The sequence below is a fragment of the Monopterus albus genome, unplaced genomic scaffold (genome assembly GCF_001952655.1).
Source record: "Monopterus albus unplaced genomic scaffold, M_albus_1.0 scaffold320.1, whole genome shotgun sequence".
Taxonomy (NCBI): Eukaryota; Metazoa; Chordata; class Actinopteri; order Synbranchiformes; family Synbranchidae; genus Monopterus; species Monopterus albus.
Genome location: NW_018128200.1, coordinates 654,988 through 677,412, shown reverse-complemented (window position 1 = coordinate 677,412; position 22,425 = coordinate 654,988). Strand labels below are relative to the sequence as shown.

The window sequence follows — 22,425 nt, the reverse complement described above, 5'->3', positions numbered from 1 at the left end:
TGGGAAAATTCTACTTCAGCATACTTTCAGCTATTAAAATGTTCAGCTCTTCAAGGACATTCATACTACTATTTAGAACTTTTCAAATCTTCATACATTTTAAATATTTAGCTTTATTTTGAAAATCTTGCCCCATTCAAATGAATGGGAAAATTCTACTTCATCATACTTTCAGCTATCAAAATGTTCAGCTCTTCAAGGACATTCATGCTTCTATTCAGAATTTTTCAAAACTTCATACTCTTGAAATATTTAGCTTTATTCTGAAAATCTTGAGGTCTTCATCTGTTCAACTCTTCAGGAACATCCCTCCTTGTACTCAACCTTTTTTTTATAAAATTTATACTTTTTAATTGATTGAGCTTTATTTTTTGCAATACAAGTCAATGGGAGCTCAAAGTGCTGAGCTGAGTCAATGACACAGTCTTGGAGTGCCATCTGGTGGTTCATAAAATGCAGTGCAATTGGGACATGCCACTACATAACTCCTCTCTCTGTCTCTCTCCCCCTCCCCCTCTCCCTCTCCCTCTCTCTGTCGCTCTCCCATTTCTTCTCAACTATTTCAACAAAGAATTTTGGCCATTTCTTCTCATCTTTAAGCTGTTTCAGCAATTGATTTCAGACATTTTCAGGATGATCTTTCAGCCTTTATTAGCATCCACACGCATTTACGACAGGAAATGCATTTCTCTAGTTTTTATGTGCAATTGCGAATATGTTTGAATAATTTCTTTATTGTGATTGACTTTTCCAAAACTATCACATCCTTTCTGACAACAGCAAACACCAAAGGAATAGTTTGACATTTTACAAAAATTAACTTTCTTGCTGAGAGGTTGATAAGAGGATTGGTGATATTCTCGTATCTGTATGGTAAATATGACACTGGCTAGATTATCTTACAGGAAAAAGCTAGCCTAGCTCTTTTTGAAGAGAACAAAACCCACCTACCAACATCTCTGAAGCTCAATGAAGCACACAGTACAGTATATCTTCCTTGCATAATGTATATAGAGTTACTAGTCCCAGCTATGAAATAGTCTGACATGAAATTTCATGTAAAATCACACAGTCATTGTTACAATTAGTTTTTTTGTAGAGAAAAACAAAATATTGTGTTAATAATAAGCTTTAGAAGTGCTAGATTTTGCTAGCTCTGGACACCACCAAGGTAGCTGCATCAATCATTTCAGCCAACCCTGTATAAGAAAGCAAACAAGCTCACAAAATTGAACTTCTCCTTTAAGAAACTACTTTGAATGGTTTGGTGATGTTGTTTTGGCCAGTTCCTCTACTCTGTGGATGTTCTACCCTCACCATTACCTTGGTTTACTGTATGTTCTATGTGCAAACATTCCTCAGTGCTGCCAAAGTTTCGTTTCATAACTCGAACCAAAGCTGTTAGTAGGAAGTGTTCTTGTTTAATATAGCACGAGAGTGGGCAGTCCATCCACCAACTGAGAAGGAAGCGAAATACAAGGAGTCAATGCTGCAGAACCACCACAGAGGATGGGATTTAAAGCCTTCAAGTCTTTCGGCAGACTGGACCTTGAAATAGTGGGTGTGGAACATTATGCAGCAGTATATTCTGTAATCGCCTGTAATAAATTCTGCCTCCCCCTGCAGAAGAGCTGCTGACCCACCTAAAACCATTTTTTATATTTATTCATTAGAGTTTTAGCACCCAGTGATGGTGTAGCTATTGTTGATGTTGGTAGAAAGAAGGTGTTTACAGACATCAGGGTTTATTTCATTAGCTTTAAGATATGGATTGAATATTGGACACTAACTGAGCAAGGAGGACTGCACAGAGTGCTCAGACAGAGGTTTCTGTAATGTCTCACATTTCAGACATGCCTAACTTACACAGATCCCTAAACTTTATTGGCCAAGAAGTGTTAGGGTGATTTTCATTTTTAGATAGAAATGAATATAATTAGTTAGGATTTTATTATATAGCATACATAAGTTTATATATTTTACTCTCACAGCTGTGTTTATGTTTATGTAGATTGGGGTCTTAGGAGAGCAGGAACAGAGATTAGATCTAAAGCCAGGAAGAGGGACCAACTTCAAAAGACAGGGCAATATACACACACACAGGCAGAGAAGTTTTATTGGAACAGGGGGTAGTGCCAAAAGTCTCTTGGTAACAAAGAAAGACATAGGTGTCTATGTGAGAATTAAGACAGGGTAGGTATTCCTCCCTTTTTTAGGGTGCTGTCTACAACCATTGGAGCAGAGAGGATGATTGGAGGATGGACGGGCTGAAGGACCAATCTTGGGAGAATTAAGTTTAAACCACAATTCCTCCCCAACAGTTTTTGGACCAATCAGAGAGTAACATTTTTTCATATAAATGTTGTGTACTGCTAAGTTGAAGTTAGTCTTTTCTGTTTTATCCTAAACAGATGGGATCCATGTGCACATGCTTATTTTGATACGTTAATGCATAATAAATTTCACACTGTGAAATATCTTTATATTTAGTCTTTTCTTTTCAATTTACGTGAACACGTTCAACAGAAGTAACATTAAACTCTTCTCAGGTTTCTGTGTGACCAGCATTGTTTTTGTCTTTCTGCTATATAGGTTAAGCTACACATCAGTATGTAACTAAGTCTGTCATGCGATGCAATTCTATGCATCTACGTAAAATGAAATCAAATCAAGTTTTATTTGTATAGTGCCAAATCACAACAAAAGTCATCTCAGGACACTTTACAACGTAAGGTCTAGACCTTACTGTTATCAATATTATTACAGAGGGAAAACCCAACAAATCCCCCTTGAGCAAGCACTTGGCGACAGTGGGGAGGAAAAACTCCCTTTAACGGAAGAAACCTCCAAGGAGCTTTTCCAAATTTGGCGCCCTTCTGCCTCGACCGGTTGGGGTGAGTGGATAGAGGAGAGAGAAAAGAAGAACAAGGCAAGGAAAAACAGGAAGTGACTGAGTGTAACTGACCGTAAAGCCCCCCTCTCAGATTCATTATCATCAACTCAGCATAAGGGCGCTGAGGAGGTTTTGCCCCGGAACGTGAATGAGGAAGCGTTGTATTGTTAAATTTTCTCGGTTTCATTCACTCGCCTCATGACCTCCGTATGTAAGCAAACCATAATGTCGTTTGTACTGGGGATTTGTCTATTGGTTTGATGCTTATTGTTAATGTAAATGCTTACATAGTTCTCTGGTAACTTTTCTCACTATACGTTCACGTCGTTTTGGTTCTATCTTTATCTCAGGAAACACGCAAGCTAGTAGTGCTTCAGGCCGAAGACGCAACTAAGGTATCCTGGTTTTATTGCGGCCTTGGTGAGCGCAGCAAGGTTTGTGAAATATGGTGTTCTTACTTGTATAAGGTTGTAGAAATACACTGATTGTAAAGTGTTGTATCTCTTGTAATTGTTAGTCACATTTTTACATATTTTAAAGTAGCAAACTTGTGTTTCTATACGTTTATTCTGTATTTCAGTTTTCACGGTGCACGAAGCTGCTCATTGCCGACTGCAAATAAACATACCGCACCTGTAGAGACTCTCTGCTCATTCGTGACGCCAAGGGCTGTAACATTGAGGAAGGTGAGGTGCATGATACAAGCACTTTTAAAAGTTACAAGGAGCATCTGATACTCAAAGTATAGTTCTTTGGTGGAATACTCACAATACACACACTCAAGCATCAGGAGCTTCAATCATATAACATTGTCATCAAAAGCCATTAAACTTTAATCTATATTTCAGTCAGTCAAGTATATTGTAAAGTAAAAATAGCTTTGTAATTAGTTACTCACTCTGCAGGAACAGTCTTCCTGCAACAGCAGCAGAGCCAGGTCAGTACAACCAAGAGGAGCAGCAGGAGCAGAGGGATGCCGATGCCTAGAACCAGCCTCAGAACAAGGTCCAGCCCCACATTATTGTCGTTGATTCTCTCTGGTTTGGCTTAATAAAAATGAAGTTATGGCAAACAGTTTTATAAAAAAGCTCTCATCAGATCATGCCACACATTCCCCTACAAAGCACAGGATAAATATCAAGGTGTCATTCACAGGTCCGTGAATGATAACACCATACACTGACTTTCTATTAGAACATGACCTGCAAAATGTTTACAATATTAGACACTAAAAGGCATGTTTGACAGCAAATGTTTGGCACTCAGTCATAACTTTGATTTTTGACAGATTGCCAGCCTTGAGGACAGTGCTATACCTGTAGGATGGATGCAAATATGGTCAGATCCTCACCTGTTAAACAGACCTGGGTTTCATCCACATCTGTGCCATTGCAGATGCACCTGTATCCTCCGTAAGTGTTGGTGCAGATGGCAGGAGGGACACACACTGACTCCTTGGCTTTACACTCATCCACATCTGTAGGTGGGGACAGAGACAGTCTTAGCAACACTTTTAATAGTGTCGCAGTATATTTTGTATGTTAATACCAAAATACTATGTCCAACTAAAACACTATAATATATGATGTTAGTCACATGTGAAATTAAAACTTCTATATTACTCAGTTTTTCCTACTTGCCTATTCTATATAAAAATAACAGACTATACTTATTATATTAATTATAATTACATTACTATATTTCCACTGCAGTTATAAAGATAATGACCCTCATTGACAAGTAATGGCCAATTTTTTAGATGTATTTTTAAACCTCATAACCATTACAAAACAATAGCAACTAAAAACCAGCAACAAATAACAAAAATCTCAGGTTTCATTTGTCACAAGCATCTTTAAATAATAATTTAACCAAACTTTATCTGGTGATCTTATGAAAGGCATCATGCTAACAACAGACCATGAATTAATTTTAAGATAGTAGCCTATCTTTTATTTATCTTTTGCTAGACCTGCTGAGCTTACAAATAGAAATGCAAATGTTCTTTCCCAAAAATAGATAGATAATGAACACAAGCTCATGAAAATCACCAACAGTATCTTACCATCAACTTCAATGGCCCTAATGTCAAAGTGGCTGCTGACTCTGGCCAGGTAGTCTCTGACATACCAGTGGGGTGTGTCACTGGACACGTTGATACGATATTCATCCAAACCCAGAATGGATCCCTGTTGTAGGATCTTCTTACTGGCATTGTAGAATTTGTTCTGGAAACCCATCCACAAAATGTCTATCAGCTGAGAAACAAGCAGAGGCAGAGGATTACTTTATAGAAATTTCAGTGTCACATGTTGCTAATTAATGTATTACAAGACAGTGCTTGTATATCTTTATACACCACACACCCACACACCTTTTCAAGTCCATCAGGTCTGGTCCTCTTCCAGTTCACAGAGACATTGAATACATTATTCCCTGAAGACACAGACCAGCAGCAACAGGTGTGTGATGACCTCTTATATCCATACATAGGTGTGTTTACCATAATAACATCACAGAGATGGAGTCCAGCTGTAATAAAACTAATGATGCCATAGAATCAAACAGACAGAAGCTCTTACCTGGCGGGTTTTCAGAGTCACCTACAGAGGAACACAATCACAAGTGAATTATCTGTGGGAGTAACTAATACAATAGTCCGCTACTGGATAAATACACACATAAGTCTGTACACATACCACATCCTTCACTGGAGCTGGTTTTCTGGTATCTACAGAGGCAGTCGACCGAACCGGGCTTGTTCTTACACTCATACTTGGCATTGGGACAGGTTGAGAGCCACGCACACTCATCTATATCTACAATACAAACAAAAATAGCTGTACTGTAAGTTTTGTATATAAAAGTGTTTTTCATATTCAAGTGCTGGACATTCGGTACCTGTACAATTGTGTCCGTTTCCATCATAGCCAGGCTTACAAGTGCAGTTGTAGGTGTCCTTCATGCTTTGACAGGTGGCATCTTTGTGGCAAGGGAAGGGGAAAGGAGGGCTGCACATATCTGAGAAGGTATACACAAAGACAAGAATGAGATCAATGATAGTGTATGGGGTCCACACCTGCTAATGGGTCTACACAAAGACATCCTGCAAACAAAAATCATTATTGTGCCACAGACCCTGTTCAAAGCACTTGTATCCCTCTTTTCCCATGGAAAAGGTGTTATTAGGACACACCCCACAGGTGAACTGGTCGGGCTTCAAGTCCGACTTGCAATTCACCCCTCGGAAACAGGGTTTGCCTTGACATACGTCTGAAATGTTCCCACAGAACACCCCGCTGAACCCCTTTGGGCACAGACACCCCACCACCTGGGAAGAGAACAAAGAATGAACACCAAGGAAAACAGACATAGATTAACCTACTGTGTGGACCCACAAGAAACATGACAGACACCTTCACTTTTTGCATACTTTATTGTGTTGTAAGTTATTTTAGTTCGATGAAGTTGACATTTTGCCTACACTCAGCAAGTGAAAACAAATTTATTTAAACTTAAGCACTAAAATCTCTCATTTACTAAAGCATTCAGATCCTTTGCTGTGTCAAAAGTTGCGGTCAGGTGCATCCTGTTTGTTTTAATTTTCCTTGATAGATATCCTTGATTGATAGAACAGCAGTGGAGTCCACCTTAAGCAACTGACTTGATATACAGTAATTCAGAAAGGCACATGCCTGTGTATATATCGGGGTGGGGGGTGTCTCAGTAGCAGGGACAGGGAGACTGTTCAGAACTGAGGGAAGGCAATTTGACCCATTTAAAGTTAAATCTACAACATGTGCAGAAAGTGAAGGGGTCTGAATATTTAAAATATTCATCACAATGATTGTCTCTGACTTTTTCAGAGATTTGTAGATGGAAAAATACATCTTTTTCTACTTCAGGAAGGTTAGGCACTTTAGTGCGCCAACAAGGATGCATTTACAACTAATTTTGTGTTGAAGCAGTCAAAACATTTACATCTGCCTTCTTCCCTAAACTACATTTCTTTAACTTCGCTGAGAAACATCATTAAGTTAAGGACAAATGAAAAGGAAATTTAAGGAGTTGAAAGAAGATAATCATAATGTTTGGATAATTCAACTAAATTTACAAAAGAGAAAATGTGACTTTGGGCCATCGACTGTATAAAATATGAATTACATGATCGCCACCTGGTGGCTGCTTGCAGTATAGCTAATAAATCCCACCACTTCCATGTTAGTGGATGGGACATGAGCCAACATAAAACTCAAAGTACAAATCAGATAAGGTCACTCATTTATAGTATCACATTGATGTGTTTACAAGTGGTAATTTTTCTGGTAAGTTTGTTTTTTATAAGCTATTTGATTATTTAAAAAGGAGTGTATTTTGGTTGATATGACAGCTTTCTTTGGCAGCCTGATGCATCACTCCACTTCTGGTTGCTACTATGCAGAATCTAGTTGTAAAAAGCAAGAAGTCAGCTGCTGTATTCACAGTGTTCAATTTTTAGACAAATTCAACAGCCTCACCACTCTAGATGTCACCACTACAGCCCCTGACTCTTTCTCTTCATACAGACCAATCAGTGTACAGTATTTCTCATTTCAACCATTTTAACAAAGATTCAAATACATTTTAATCTTTTGAAAAGTACAAATGGAAGTTAAACATTTAATCTACAGTAAGGCACCTTCATCATCAGTGAGCCGTGGGCGCCAGTTCAGCATTTATCCTTCCATAGACCATTGTTGGTAGGTACTAACCACTGCAGACCAACAACACCCACCAAGACCTGCAGTGTGGGAGATGCTCTGACCCAGTCATCTCACCATCACAGTTTGGCCCTTGTCAAGTCACTCAGATTCTTACACTTTTCCATTTTTCCTGCTTTCAACACATCAACTTTGAGGACTGAATGATCACTTGCTGCCTAATATATCCCCCACACTGACAGGTGCCACTATAACAGATAGTCAGTGTTATTCACTTCATCTCCCAATGGCCATAATGTTATGCCTGATTGGTGTATATGTCAATACTTTGTACAAAAACATTTATTTAAAATAAGACATTTCATCAGGAAATAATCAGATCTCTCAAACAAGCTTTAAAGCAAATATAATTTCCAAAATTTTAAACAAACAAAAAACAGGCTTTAATTTTTTACTCCAGTGAAGTAGAATCAAGATTAAATTAAATTACAGGTAATGGGTCTACATTATGTACATTAGATATCGACATCAATTCAACCTAAAAATGCACCTGAAACTTTCCCTTCTGGTGGTTTTCAGCGATGCTGTCATACTGGCAGGTTCCTCCATTGAAGCAGTTGCAGACCTGCAGAATGGGGGTGAGCAAGGAGCTGGTGAGCTCATCACTGATTCTAATGGTCAGCTGGACAGGCTGAGTGCTGAGGGGAGTCCATGTCAGGTAGCCATCACCTGGAGCAGAAAGCAAGGCATATATCACAGGTGTACAAACAGAAATTGATTCATAAATCTAACATAATACTACCGTCTTAGGATTTCTAAGAAGCCATATATTCTCTCTGTAAAGTCAAATCAAAACAAACACACAAGTATATAGCTACAACATTTTTTGCAAAAGTATAAAAAATAGTGCCAATTTCTTGTATGTATTTTGTTTGCCTGTGTGTCTCTCTGTGTGACCAGTCCACTGACTCATCTCTGAAATGTCCCATCTGTTGGAACTACACAGCTTCACCATCCCACTAACACATGTCACCAGCAACGTCATCTGTAACAGTGATGGGTGGACAGACCGTTCATTTATTTGTTTGTGTGTGTGTGTGTGTGTGTGTGTGTTTCCCACCGCTGCCAATAAAAGTCTGTGGAGGCCTGGGCTGGACCAGTGCGTAGGTGATGGGGTCTCCATTGGGGTCCTGAGCAACAACTTGAATCTTGACAGTGGAGCTGACCTTACAGCGGATCACTGTGGGCTCTGTCACTATGGGAGGCATGTTACCTGCCAGGCCACAGACAACCCACATCAAATTAGTACAATTAGTAGTCACACAAAAATCTCTGAAAATGGCATAGACAGTTTACCATAGATCTGTGCCCGCTGTTGGTATTGCTTCATGGTGTCCAGTGTCTGCAGGCCCAGGTCAGAGCTGCCAGATGCCAGGGCATCATGGACACACTGTATGTGGTGCTCACAAGCTCTCAGCAATGTTTCCACCTCAGCAGGACCGGTGCCTCTCAGCAGCTGATCAGTGGAGGTAGGCACCAGTGGAACCAATGGAGGTTGAGAGAACAACAGGCTCTCTGGGACTGGGACTGTCCCTAGAAAAACACAAAAATCAAAACATAACGTGGGTGCAGATATGATTGGTGACAGGTATAGCTGTGAAAAATACCCTACTAATGGTCTAGATGTTGTCCATCCTACAATACTGGACTGGAATTGGAAGCCAGGCTGGAGTGTTTGTTCTCAGTAGGCATTTTCAAGTATTTTGGGAGATCCCTCACTTATTTGTTTTTAATTAGTATGAAGTAAAACAACTAAATATTCAGTATATATATCAGTGCTGAGTAGGTAGTGCATAATGGATTCATCACAGCATTCTGCTGAAAGCCACTGCCTGCATCTACAGGAAGACAGGGAAGCAGGTCTGCTTTCCTGGGCTGCATGGTGGTCAGGCCCGACATGGGTCTGCTGTAGAATACAGTAGCCTGAGAGGACAGGGTGACCATCAACAAAAAGGCTCCTATTTTTATTTTCTGATACATGAGAGCTTCACTTTTATTGCATTATTTCTAAAAATGCTCTCAAGGTTTTTCTTCAAACACAAAACAATGTACTGTAAGTGTATCCATCTATGGTCCACTCACAGGACAGGCCAAAGTACTGCAGTCTCTCCTCTGTGGGGGGGTTGAGGTCTGCAGAGGAAAGGATCCTGCCATCGGACATGAGGAAGTCATCAGAACGGTTGGTGCTCCAGAGACCCAGGAGACCCACAGTGCGGTTGTAGTAGACCTGAGGAACCTCCACCAAGGCCGCTAGCTGATTGCTGCCTACACCCCGCCACACCACCACATGGAGACCCCCAGCGTACACCGCTGCACAGCGAGTCACTGAGGTACAGTGCACAGTAAAGTCCTTCTCACCCAGGTACACAACACCTGAAAGGATAGTTATGACATATTTGTTATACAATTAGCACAGCAGGCACATTTGTCTACAATGGCTTTTACATCTTAAATACATTTTGAATGATAGGCCAGATTTTTCTATTATTATGTGAACCTAAGTACAGAATGCCTCTTCATCTGTTTCTGCACTGTGGTATCTCATAACAAAACAAAACAAAACAAGTCTATCATTACCAACTGTGACTGGGACCTTAACATCATCCACAAAAACCTGGAGTCCATCTTCTTCCTCTGAGCATCTCCATTCAATCTGAAAACAATATATAAAAATTAGAGAGCTAGGTTAAAGTATGATATACAAACAGTGTCTAATGTTTAGTCTGCATTAGCTATTGGATAACATGTAGGTTTGGAAATACTTGTGTACTTACATACCTTCTATTGTACAGAAATCAGTCTAAACTATAAGGTACCTACATATGTCTTTGGCTTTTATAAAAGTACACACAACTGGAATTCCAAAAAGATGAAAAGAAATGGTGCAAACACATGGAATTATTATTTGCCATGAATGGGTGGGAATATTTCCTTCCAAAAATCTTGATAGTGAAACTCTGTTATTCTCTGTCACAATAGAGAATATTAGTGTTCAGTTGAATTTATATTTATATAGTGTATATTAGATTTTTCAAAGGATAGAAATATGCATATTAGTTTCTTTTCCAAGATTTAAATGATCGATAACATTAGGCACGGTGCTGGAGGTGATTAGCTTAGCTTAGCATAAAGACTGGAAGCATGGGGAAACAGCTAGCCTGGTTAAAAACTTAAAAATATGCACCTAAGCTCACTAATTAACACATTGTGGTTTTTGAGTGAGGTACATGCTGTAACCACTTCTCGACAAACAGTTTATCCATCCATCCAGTACTTTGTGCAGTGTCACCTACAGTGCAGGTTGCCAGATATCAATGACCATATATTTTAAACACATAATAGTATTAGACCTGTTAACTGCACTATAATGATGAGACTAGATGTCAGTTTGTTGTTCACAAAGTTGTTCTAATATTTCTGTTTGTGTATGAATTAAACAAGATACAGTATATTAAATAGTAAGTTTTAAAGGCATTGTCGGGTGTACTTTTGAGCTATAGACACAACCAGGCTAGTTATTTTGAGGGACTATGCAATAATCTACTGAGGTGCAATATTCATTTCCTGGGTGTGAAATGCATTGTAAATATCTTGTTCCTGATCTCTCTGAAATACTGTACATTGCCCTGCTTTAGGTATTTTTGAGTAGTTGCTCAGAGATCCTTATGGCTGAAACATAGGTTTCTTTCCCCCATTGTGGGATTAATTGTGTGAGTAATATTCGATTGTTCTTGATTTCCTGGTTGTTTAGTCTCTACTGCTGTTCCTGATTCTCTCCAGTGCTGCTCTTCCCTGTTTTTTAGGTGCCTTTGATTTGCTTATTTCTGCTGTGTAAAATGTAATGTTCTGATGACGCTACTTGTGTGTATCGGTTCTAATGCTTTGTTGCCTTTATGTAACTGTTTATTTTAAGACTAAGTGTTCTTTGTTGTGCCGCGCGGAGTGGCAGCAAGTTACAGTAGCTGTATCCTTGTTGTGTTCTTTTCCATGTTTTATGAAGTCCTGTTCTTATGGTGTTATGCTGGTTGTTCTCTATTGCTACTGTAATACAGAAATTTCCCCACTGTGGGATCAATAAAGTACCTACCTACCTATTTCCTCTTATTTCTTTAAGCCAATCTAAGGCTTATAATCTCCCAGCTCCAGCTCTGTACTTAATGCCCAGTCATGAGGGTAGTATCAGTTTCCTCCCCTAACTCTCAGAAATAAAGAAAATAGGCCTATTTTCCCAAATTTAGCTAATACTCTAATATTCACAAACTGTCTCCGTCTCTCTCTATAAAATACACACATACTTCCAGTGTCTTCCCTCCATGCACACAAACATCCAGACCTTGCCAATGCCCTGGTGGAAGGCAGCCATGCGCACCATCACTGGGATTTCAATGATCTGCTTTGAATCTATGCGTAGCCTGTCAGTCTGTCCTTGCAAGGTGAAGATATTAGAGCCGGTGGTGGAGGAGAGACGCAATATCACAAACTCTCCCAGGGCCTTGAAGGAGTACTCTGAACCATCGACTGTGATGAAATGGAGGCTACCAAACACCATCGCTGCAAGGGAAGCATGGACATGACAAGTTTTCAGGGAAATCATTTGAATTCATCACACTATAGTCTTTTTTGAAATGAAGGAATGAACAAGCTGCTGAGTATCATGACAGTATTTCTTAAAAACAATGAAGATTTTCACTGGTTACTTGATGGGTTTACTGGGAAGAGTCCCTTACCTATACCTTGAGCCTGTGTTGACTTTTTGGCTTGGGTGCAGCAGTCAGGGCTGGACCAGCCATAACCTTGGCAGCGGTCCATTGGTCTCTTTTCAAGGTACAGGTGGCATAGAGGAGATTCGATACAACACCACTGGAATGGCAGGAGATCTTCATCTAGACAAAAAAGTTGAATAAAATGTTAAATCTGGCAGCATGAATTTATTGATTTGTGATGACAAACTGTCCACAAAGCTCCATATAGATTTCTGTTTTAACAATGCTTTACAAACTTTTGTAATATCTGAAAAGTAGTGCATATGTTGGTCTTTCATGACCCCCGTTGGTTGACTGTGATGCAACTAATGCTATCTTGAAAACAACCCTGGATTAAAAACATAAAACACAAGACTTGCTTTTATGGTGGATGTGAACAAAAATCACTTGGTGTGTTACCGATGTGGTTCTGTATGCTGTGACCAAGGAAGTAGCGTTCGCTGTACCCAGCCAGCAGGGGACCTTCTAGATCATATGCACACCTCTTCCCTGAACCATATCTATTGGCCAGGACTGACTTGAAGATGTGCTCCCCTGTGCCCCCCCACCGCTGACCCCTTAGCATCTTGACCCTTGAGCCTGGATCAGCAGTATCCTGCAAGAAAGACACATCCTCCAGAGCCTGGATACGGGTGCAGGGACATGAAGACAACCCCGTTGTCCACTCAGCAGGATCAGGCTCCTTTACTGCCCACACTTGGCACTGGACTTGAGAATCCATGTCTGAGCCTACTGGTCCTGTCAAATCATAAATCAGCTGTCCTAACTTCCCCAAGGTCCCTTTCACCTGCTGTGGCCTGTATCTGCCCCCAGGCCCAAAAAGGTTTTCTGGGGGAACAGTGGGCTCCTTAAAGGTGAATTTTCCATTTGTGTAGCCTATGAGGGCATCATGATACAGCCTCTGGCCAGGACCCCAGCCCATCTCCCCATATCGCAGGAGGGCAAAAGAGCGTGCTCCATCCGTGGTCAGGATACACTGGAAAGTGTTAGTCTGAAAATATCAAACCAGAACTGTTTGAGTTACCAAGTATAGTGAAGTTCTCATAAACTGTTTATTAAAATTTTAACATTAAGCACTAAAGTTTTTTGCCCTACATGAATTAAATATATTAACTGGATATTCTATTATGATTTATAATTTTACTATAATTCTTCCTGCTTTTAATTAATCAATTATCACTGACTAACACTACATGGTTACACTAGAACAAGGTCTCCCAACCCATGCACAAATGATAATGCAACATCTTTTAACACTCTGTGTTCAAGTCCTTTAGGGTGAAATAGCCCCAAGGTGGAACTCTAGTTAAACAAAACTGTGCCAGTGCTCCAGAAGCAATGGCTGAATACCTGCTTTTTTCAGCTGACAGTTAATGGGGTCACATTGCACATAACAATAGTAAGGACAAACAGTAACACTACCTTTCAGTGAAAGTGATGCATAAGGGATTGTATGAGAGAGTAAAGGAAACAAGAAAAAAATATGAAATTGTAGTTAAAACAAAACAAGTCAGTGCAACAATCACATCTTTAAGGCATTTTGTTCAATATGAAAATGTTACTGGTGAACAGGTTTTGCAAGATTTGTGTTCCTCCCCTTTGTGTCTGTAGAATCTAAAGTCAAATACCTGTGGATGTTGGTCACAAATTTGGCTCAAAAACATTGTAAAAAAAAACAAAAAAACAATAAATATAATCTAAATCTAGATTACAAGAATAGGATATGTTCTCAGTGCTTTTTGTACTCTATAGTGGAATGATTTCTTGACTGGAATACCTCTGAGAAGTTGATATTCTGGAAGTAGACAGGCATCACATGATCCCAAGTGATCTTGAGGACCCAGGCAGGAGTAAAAGGAAGCTTGCCTCGCTGCATCTCAAACTTTGTCACCTCATCTGCTGTGCGATTAAACACTATCTGGGAGTATACATTTGGTTTATCCATCTTAAAGTATTCCTGGAGGATTTAAAAAGGAAAAGGAGTAATATAAATCACAAATTGCAATATAAACCTATTAAATTATTAGATATGACATAAAAACGTGTCCTGTAATCTGCATCAAGACTAGGCTGTTCTTTGACTTCATCTTTGATTTTACCTGATCCTTTCAACAGAACAAAAAATAAAATCAAACCCCAAGATGAGCCTTGACCCCTGAGGACAAATAACCTGATAGAGCAGTTGTCCAGCCCCAGTGGTGAGGTTGGCATCATCCCAGAACGCTGCCAATAGAGTCACATTCATGTCATCAGGGAAACCACTGGCTAAAGGAGCAGGGAGCAGGTACTGCTCATTCTCAGTGAGAGACTGAAACTGGACAAGGCCATTGTCAGAAAACTGGGAAAGGAAAGGAAGAGAAGATGTTGGACAGATATCAGAACTATCATCTTCTGACTTAAACTGATAACTAGATAATAATGAATTTTGCTTTCATTTTGTCATTGATTTGATCTCATTTTCATTATAAGAGCTGCATGGATTAGAACTATTTTACTCTGGAGGAAGCCATGTACTGTAAGGCCCATATGGATCACATAGTCTATGACTAATGCTCTACCTTCATCTATACATTGTATACTGTAGTAAGTCATTTGTATTATTATTGTCTCATAGAATACAGCATAACAGTGTAGGCCTACAGTGTGATTTTTCTTTTGTTATATTCCACTGTGTATTATTGTTATCTTTGATTTACTGTAAATTTTGGCCATAGGCCAACAGGAGACCATTTCTGGTGTGGATCCAGGACTGGAGGATTTCTAAATATTGTGAATTGTTACATTTGGATCCAGAAGGATATTTCTCAATAACAAAGATTGCAGAGAATTATGCAGCTTTGGCAGATACAGTACATGTACTCTGTGAGATATTTTAGTGTTGTAAGTGTATTTAGAGACTCACATAAACCCTGTCATACAATTTCCCCATAAAAGGGAAACCCATTGGTGGTGTTATGTATGGTGAATTTCCATCTTCTGAGTCCACCTTTACTTCTTTATCACCAACCTCTACTCCAAAGGGGTACAGGATGCTCTCTAGTGGGGAAGCACAGACAGTCAATCAGCATGGTTCACAACATGTGAAGTGACTGCTTAAGCTGTCACTTCTATTTGAATTTTGAGGTCACTGTGCTGTATAGTAATGACACAAAACCATCTGAAAAGTAATGAAGCATTTGGGATTTGACACCATAAATGAAAACATCATGGATAAAGGTAAAACTGTTAGCTGTTTTTTGTAAAATACAGCTGCCTTACAGTAATGTTAGCTTGTCCCTTAGCAAGGAAGGAGAGGCAAAATCCTATATTTTGATTTATTTTACCAAATGGTGATGTGAGCCAGTAAAAAGAATGGCTGGAGCTCATCAGTCACTGACATTTTTTAAATACAAGTTTTTGCCTAACAACAATGATGTGACATTACAAAAATGACAAAGAAAAGCAATGCAGAAAATACCAGGACTAATACATCAAAAAACATACTGTATGCAACATGGCACACGCACACACAACATCAGTTTATGATTATCAAGACAGGTGACTAAAAAATATAGCTAACCCTGCAGAGCCATCATCGTTCCGCACACTGTGCCATTTATGGGACAGGAACAGCTGTAAGACCCTGGCAGGTTTGTACAGGATGTATGTCCAGGACATGCCATGGGAGAGACACACTCATCCAAATCCACACATCCTTCTACTCCATGACCGTTTTCTTTGGTGGCTTTCCAGCCACGACTGCATGAGCATTTGAAACCTCCTACATGGTTGGAGCAGGTGGCAGCAGGGTGGCACTGCCCATTAGCCTGCTGGCACTCATCAAAGTCTACGCACAGCAGCCCAATGCTTATGAAGCCGGGCACGCACACACATATAAACGACCCTTGGGTGTTGTGGCAGCGTGCAAGACGGTGGCATGGTTTGGCCAGGGCAACACACTCATCCACATCTTTGCACCAGGAGCCATTTCCAGCGAAGCCCTGAGGGCAGTGACATGAAAAGGAGCCAGGAGAGTTCCAGCAGCGTGCCAAGGGGTGGCATGGTGAGATCTCACATTCATCAGTGTCAACACATTCCTGTTTCTCTTCATGATACCCCAACGGACAAGAGCAATAGTACGTTCCAGGCAGGTTGGTGCACACCTGGTCAAAGCGGCAAGTGCCATTGTCCTTGCATTCGTCGATATCCTCACAGCCCAAGAGAATGGGTTCATACCCAGGAGAGCAAAGACAGAAGAAAGACCCTGCTATGTTGTTACATAATGAGTGCTTAGGGCATGGGGTGCTGTGCGGGTCATGACACTCATCTATATCTTGACATGTAGTACCATTCAGAATAAATCCCTCTTTGCAGAGGCAACGGTAAGATCCGGGGATGTTGACACATGTGGAATAGGGTTGGCACACTGAAGAGTTGAAGGAGTCTGAGCATTCATCTACATCCACGCACTCTGTCCCATTGCTCCAGAATCCTTTCATGCACTCACAGTAATATGACCCAATAGTATTCATACATGTCCCATTAGTGCAAAGCTCCCCCAACTTTATGTCACCGCACTCATCATCATCTACACACAAGTCACCCACACTGGAAAATCCATTGTCACAAAGACACAGGTAGCCTCCATTGGTATTGATGCAGGTGCTATGTTCAGGGCAGGTAGAGTTGTCTAGGCATTCATTGATATCTTCACAGTCAGTCTTGTTGCCTTGGTAACCGTCCCAGCACTTACAGACAAAAGATCCAATTGTATTTAGGCAGCGGGAGAAATTAGGGCACTGGATGAGGCCGAGGGAGCACTCGTTTACATCCACACACAGGGAGCCATTGCCTGAGAAGCCTGGGTCACAGATGCATTTGTAGCCCCCTTCTGTGTTATAGCAGGTGCTGTTGTCAGGACAGCTAAAGTTTCTTGTCACACATTCATCTAAATCCTGACAGTGTGTCCCATTTTTTTTAAACCCTTCCCAGCAGTCACAGAAGAAGGAGCCAGGAGAGTTGAAGCAGTGGGAGAAGGCAGGACAGACTTGATCTTGTGATTGGTCACATTCGTCTACATCCGAGCAGTTAGTACCACTTCCTTTAAAACCATCTTTGCACCCGCAGTAGAAAGAACCCATGTATGGGTGGCACTCGGCCTGGGGGTGACAGACATTACTAGCATTCAGGCAAGTGTCTTCTGTCACGCATGTGCCAATGTCATACTCCAGGTTCAAGGCACAAAAACAAATGAATGAACCGGGGGTGTTGCTGCACGTCATGTTGCTGCTGCAGGTTGTGGTCAGCTGACATTCATCCACATCCTGGCAAACAAAGCCGTCACCCTGGTATCCATTCTGGCACCGGCAGCTGTAGGACCCATATGTGTTGAGGCACGAAGCCTTGGTGCTGCAGTTGTGTAGCAGAGTGGAATTCTGCTTGCACTCATTCACATCCTGGCAGTCAAAGCCATTGCCCTCCATGCCAGGTGGGCAGGCACAGTAGAAAGATCCAGGTATGTTACTGCAGCTGGCGAGTGGATGGCATCCTCCATTTTGGACATGGCACTCATCAATGTCTATAATTTATCCAAAATGGGACAGTGTCAGGAAAACAGCCCCAAATGGTGCTAAAAGAAATCTCAAAAGAGAGTGCACACATAGGGGTAAAAGACAACTGGTATTATAGATGGTAACAATAAGGATTTGATACTCACCAGAGCAGTTCTTCCCATCACCTGTGAAGCCATTGAGACAGAAACAGAAATGGCTACCAATTGTGTTGACACACTGGGCAAACTTGCTGCACTCCTGCTGCCCTGTCTCACACTCATTCACATCTAGAAAGGCAAAGGACAAAAGCAGAAAGAAGGGAGAAGGAAACAGAGATACTTCAACTTAACAGCATTCAATCAGAGGACAATCCATTATCAGATCAAATTACTTCTACAGATAAACATTTATTTAGAAGAGAGGTAAATCAAATCTCTACAAAGAGAAAGAGAAATAGACCCACATTTTAGAAAAAGGGGTAGCTTCATTGTTGTGGTACTGTCTTGTGGAGTTGAAATGTGTGGAAATTTTTACAATAGAGCCAGGAGGAGTAGGTGGTGTGTCACTCCCTATCCTGGAATGAATATCATCTCCAACAACAGCAGGTCTACAGCAATGTTTAAAACCCCAATAAAACACTGATTTCTCCTCATTATAATCCCATTACTGGCAGTGTGTGGCAACTGTCAGTTTGAATGAATAAGTGCCTAACCCAAAAACTACTTCTAACATTAAAGTACAAATGTGTTTTAAATGAATAAGCATGGAGGTAAAGAAATTTCTGAGAACTGTTTGCAACTTCAAACGCTTGTAAATTTTCATTTAACGACTATGTGACCGAGAATCATTCTGTGCATTATAAATTTTGCACAAGTCTGAAATGGCATATCCAAACTAAAATGGCTAGTACTGTAATTGTGTACCCTGAGGACTACATTCGTGTCCCTGGCCTCTTTTGAAAGGTAACTCTTTGTAGTTTACTATCGAACATTCAGAATTAGCATAAGCCATATTAAATCAACCATACAGACGGAGTGACAGCCAGAAAGGTAAACAAAGTCAGGTAAAAGTTTGGTGACGATAGCACTAAAACAGAATGTTCAGTTGTTCTATCAAAGATTTATCTAGATGGATACCATGGTGGCTGTTTGGAAATTCTTAGTAACTAGATGAGATTGTGGGTCTACATATTTTATAACAAATCAATAAAACTAAATAAATAATAATATATCTATCAAAGATTGAAAATATTGCATTAACCGTCCCTGGTAGGCTAGTGGTTAAGGCACAGTTTGTGGGTTATACAGTAATGACATCACAAGGCAATATGGCGAAGGGCTGGTGAGTAGTAGATGGTTAATGCAATATTTTCAATCTTTGACTCCCTTAGTATTGGCTACATCTTATTTGCCTCACAAATGACTTTATGTACTGCTTTTTTTGGTTGTATTTGAAAAGAGAAAACAGTGAAAAATAATGTCTTTTAACTGGATTTAACTTATATTTTTACTGACAAAAATCAGTAATATTTTGTACATTCAATGCAATTTATGAACTGCCCTTTAAATAGGTTCAGTTAATCACAGATTAGGTATCAGACTGAACTGCTTTTTTGTTTCACTTCATTCATTCAGCCTGATATCGTGGGCAGCAAGAGATCTGGATCTAGTCTAAGTTAACCTCACTTTAGAGATTTATTTGAAAACAAGAATAAAAGAATTGTAATTTACCGAGACACTGTGTTCCATTGAGGGTGTATCCTTTCCTGCAGATGCAGGAAAATGATCCTGGGCTATTCACACACTCAGTTTCATTCTTAGAACAACTGGTTTCCATCTGGCACTCATCTATATCAGAGCAAGACAGCCCATCACCCTCATAACCCAGGTCACACACGCACTGATATCCAGCAGGTGAACGGTGGCACAGGCCATAAAAGTGGCAGGCAGGGTCACACAATGGACTGGGTGGCACACATGTGCCATTGTAGACAACTGTGCCATTCAAACATGAACAGACATGAGCGCCAGGGGAGTTGATACATTTTGAGAAGGCTGGGCAGATGGTCTCAGAGAGGGTGCACTCATTCACATCCTGACAGAAGAAGCCATCACCTTTGAAACCCTGTTGGCATGAGCAGACAAAGTCCCCTATGCTGTTGGTGCATAGTGCCCTTGGGTCGCAGGTACCCATAGCCGAACACTCATCTATATCCTCACATTTGCTGCCATTTGCTGAAAAACCTCGTTTACAGGTGCAAGTGTGGGACCCGATGGTGTTGAGGCATGTGGCATTTATATGGCAAGGATTGTCTTTACACTCGTCCTTATCAACACAGTCCATGTTCTTGACAGGGCGGTAGAAACCGACCTGACAGTGGCACTCATATGACCCCTCAGTGTTCTGGCACTCTTCATTAGCTCTACATGTACTGTTCATTTCCTTACACTCATTTATATCCTGGCAAACAGTGTGGTTAATTAAGACAAAGCCTGGCTGGCACAGGCAAGAGAAGGAACCTGGGCTGTTGAAACATGTAGCCTTGTTTCTGCATCCTCCATTATCGACCAGACACTCATTCACATCATTGCACAGGATTGCCCCATCTCCAGAATAACCCACCCGACAGGTGCAGTTGTAGGAGCCAGGAAGATTAGTGCAAAGGGCATTGGAGTGGCACTGCTTAGCCAGCAAGCATTCATCCACATCTGCACAGCTGAAGCCGTCTCCTTTGTACCCTGCTGGACACCAACAAACGAAGGAGCCTGGCGAATTTGTGCAGGTTGCGTAGGGGCTGCAGAGGCCTGCCTCACACTCATTCATATCCTGGCACTTGGAGTTATTGAAAATGAAACCAGTGCCACAATCACAGTAATATGACCCAGCAGTGTTGATGCAGACAGTGGGAGATGGGCAGATGTTGGGCGTTGTACATTCATCAGTGTCAGAGCAGACACGTCCATCCCCTACAAAACCTCCCCGACAGGAACACTCGTAACTCCCCAGCCTGTTGATACAAGCAGCATTGTGGTCGCACAGATTGTTTTCATAGCATTCATTTACATCTGCACATGTCAGCCCGTTTCCTACAAAGCCACTTTTACAGGTACACTGGTATGACCCAATGGTGTTTGCACAATTTGCGTACACACTGCAAATTTTGGTTTCACATTCGTTGATGTCTACACAGCTCTGCCCGTTACTTTCGAAGCCACTGCTGCATGTACACTGATAAGTGCCTGGTAGATTTTTACAGCCTCTGTAGCCAAGTGCGGAAGAACAGATAAGAGGAGTCACTGAACATTCATCTACATCAAGACATAGGTAGTTTCCATTGCCCTTATAGCCAGAATTACAGGTACACATATAGGACCCAGGGTTGTTGAAGCAGGTGGCATTCCAATGGCAAAGCCCTGGGTTAGTGCATTCATCAATATCAGTACACTGGAAGCCATTACCCATGAAGCCAGCTTTACAATGACATGATAGCCCTCCCTCAAAGTTAGTACAGATGGCGTTGGTATCACAACCTCCATTATCATTTTGGCACTCGTCAATGTCTTTGCAGTTGATGCCGTCTCCAGCATATCCACTGAGGCAGGTACAGCTGTAGCTGCCCATATTATTTTTGCACTGGGCCTTTGGATGACAACTATGCATTCCAGTGAGGCATTCATCGATGTCTTCGCACATCAGACCATCGCCCTGGTAGCCTATGTGGCACGCACAGGTGAAGCTGCTACTGAGCTGTACACATTCAGCCTTAGGGTGGCACTTGCTGCCTATTGCCTCACACGCCATAGGATCAACTGAAACAAGTAAAGAAGAGAAAAAAGACACTGACTTTACTAAATCTGATTATCTGTCAACTCATTTTCAAAAATAAAAAGTTTAGGTTTATAGCTTATTTGAAGGTAAGATACCAGCACTGCAGTATTCCAGCACCTGAAAGAGACCTAACAGCCACAGGAATGGAAACCTGTGAGGGCAAAGAAAAAAAATCGTGAGGACTGGCATGTACTGTACCTTTATAGTAACATATCCTTCTGTTTTTGAGAAACAGCAAGATTTCTTCCAAGTGTAAGAGAGATATTGGTGTACAAGACAGAAATGGTTGCAGTTGCTGTGAAACTTTATCAAAAACACAGCACATAATTTCAAACAACATGCAGTGGCTTCAGTTCTGATGATTATGTTGCTGTGTATCATATGAAGTCTGAAATTTCATCCCACTCTGTTCTTGAAACAGGAAGTAAAATTGTTATTCAACCTAATTTCAGAGTGTGTTATCTTTCTTGCTGTGCTTTGTGATTCCATAGCCTACTTTCATCCTACTGAACAATAGTTGGCTGTTTGCTGTTATGGTTAGTGTAGCAGGGGTAAGCCATCTGAAAAAGTCATTTCTTCAATTAAATTTAATTATATTTATATAGCACCAAATGACAATAAAGGGTGTCCCAGGACACTTTACATAGTAA

At 40.8% G+C, this 22,425-nt stretch overlaps 2 protein-coding genes and 1 long non-coding RNA gene across 3 annotated transcripts in view; 1 reads left to right on the top strand and 2 right to left on the bottom strand.

Annotated features, from left to right (window-relative positions):
* Positions 1-12,998, bottom strand: part of LOC109974099 (mucin-like protein) — a 15,174-nt gene extending 2,176 nt beyond the window's left edge. Inside the window, exons 1-16 of the mRNA XM_020624115.1 lie at positions 12,816-12,998; positions 12,381-12,536; positions 11,987-12,204; positions 10,231-10,306; positions 9,736-10,026; positions 8,950-9,186; positions 8,714-8,866; positions 8,144-8,322; positions 6,032-6,224; positions 5,795-5,914; positions 5,593-5,712; positions 5,476-5,496; positions 5,268-5,329; positions 4,959-5,151; positions 4,245-4,370; positions 3,792-3,939 (exon numbers count right to left, since the gene is read on the bottom strand). Of these exons, the coding sequence (XP_020479771.1) occupies positions 3,792-3,939; positions 4,245-4,370; positions 4,959-5,151; positions 5,268-5,329; positions 5,476-5,496; positions 5,593-5,712; positions 5,795-5,914; positions 6,032-6,224; positions 8,144-8,322; positions 8,714-8,866; positions 8,950-9,186; positions 9,736-10,026; positions 10,231-10,306; positions 11,987-12,204; positions 12,381-12,536; positions 12,816-12,981 (2,459 nt within the window). The 5' untranslated portion in view covers positions 12,982-12,998. The remainder of the gene's footprint in view (positions 1-3,791; positions 3,940-4,244; positions 4,371-4,958; positions 5,152-5,267; positions 5,330-5,475; positions 5,497-5,592; positions 5,713-5,794; positions 5,915-6,031; positions 6,225-8,143; positions 8,323-8,713; positions 8,867-8,949; positions 9,187-9,735; positions 10,027-10,230; positions 10,307-11,986; positions 12,205-12,380; positions 12,537-12,815) is intronic.
* Positions 3,109-3,831, top strand: LOC109974100 (uncharacterized). Its single transcript, XR_002276923.1, has 3 exons — positions 3,109-3,327; positions 3,474-3,579; positions 3,799-3,831. It is a non-coding gene; the product is annotated as an uncharacterized LOC109974100 (long non-coding RNA).
* Positions 12,999-13,000: 2 nt separating the features above from the next.
* On the bottom strand, positions 13,001-21,444 carry LOC109974097 (fibrillin-1). The gene is made up of 8 exons (XM_020624113.1): positions 19,678-21,444; positions 18,112-18,234; positions 15,976-17,973; positions 15,319-15,452; positions 14,587-14,754; positions 14,194-14,373; positions 13,047-13,407; positions 13,001-13,011 (listed from the first exon to the last, which is right to left on the bottom strand). The coding sequence occupies exons 1-8, from the start codon at positions 21,407-21,409 to the stop codon at positions 13,001-13,003; spliced, it is 4,707 nt and encodes a 1,568-aa protein (XP_020479769.1). The 5' UTR covers positions 21,410-21,444.
* Positions 21,445-22,425: the final 981 nt, after the last annotated feature.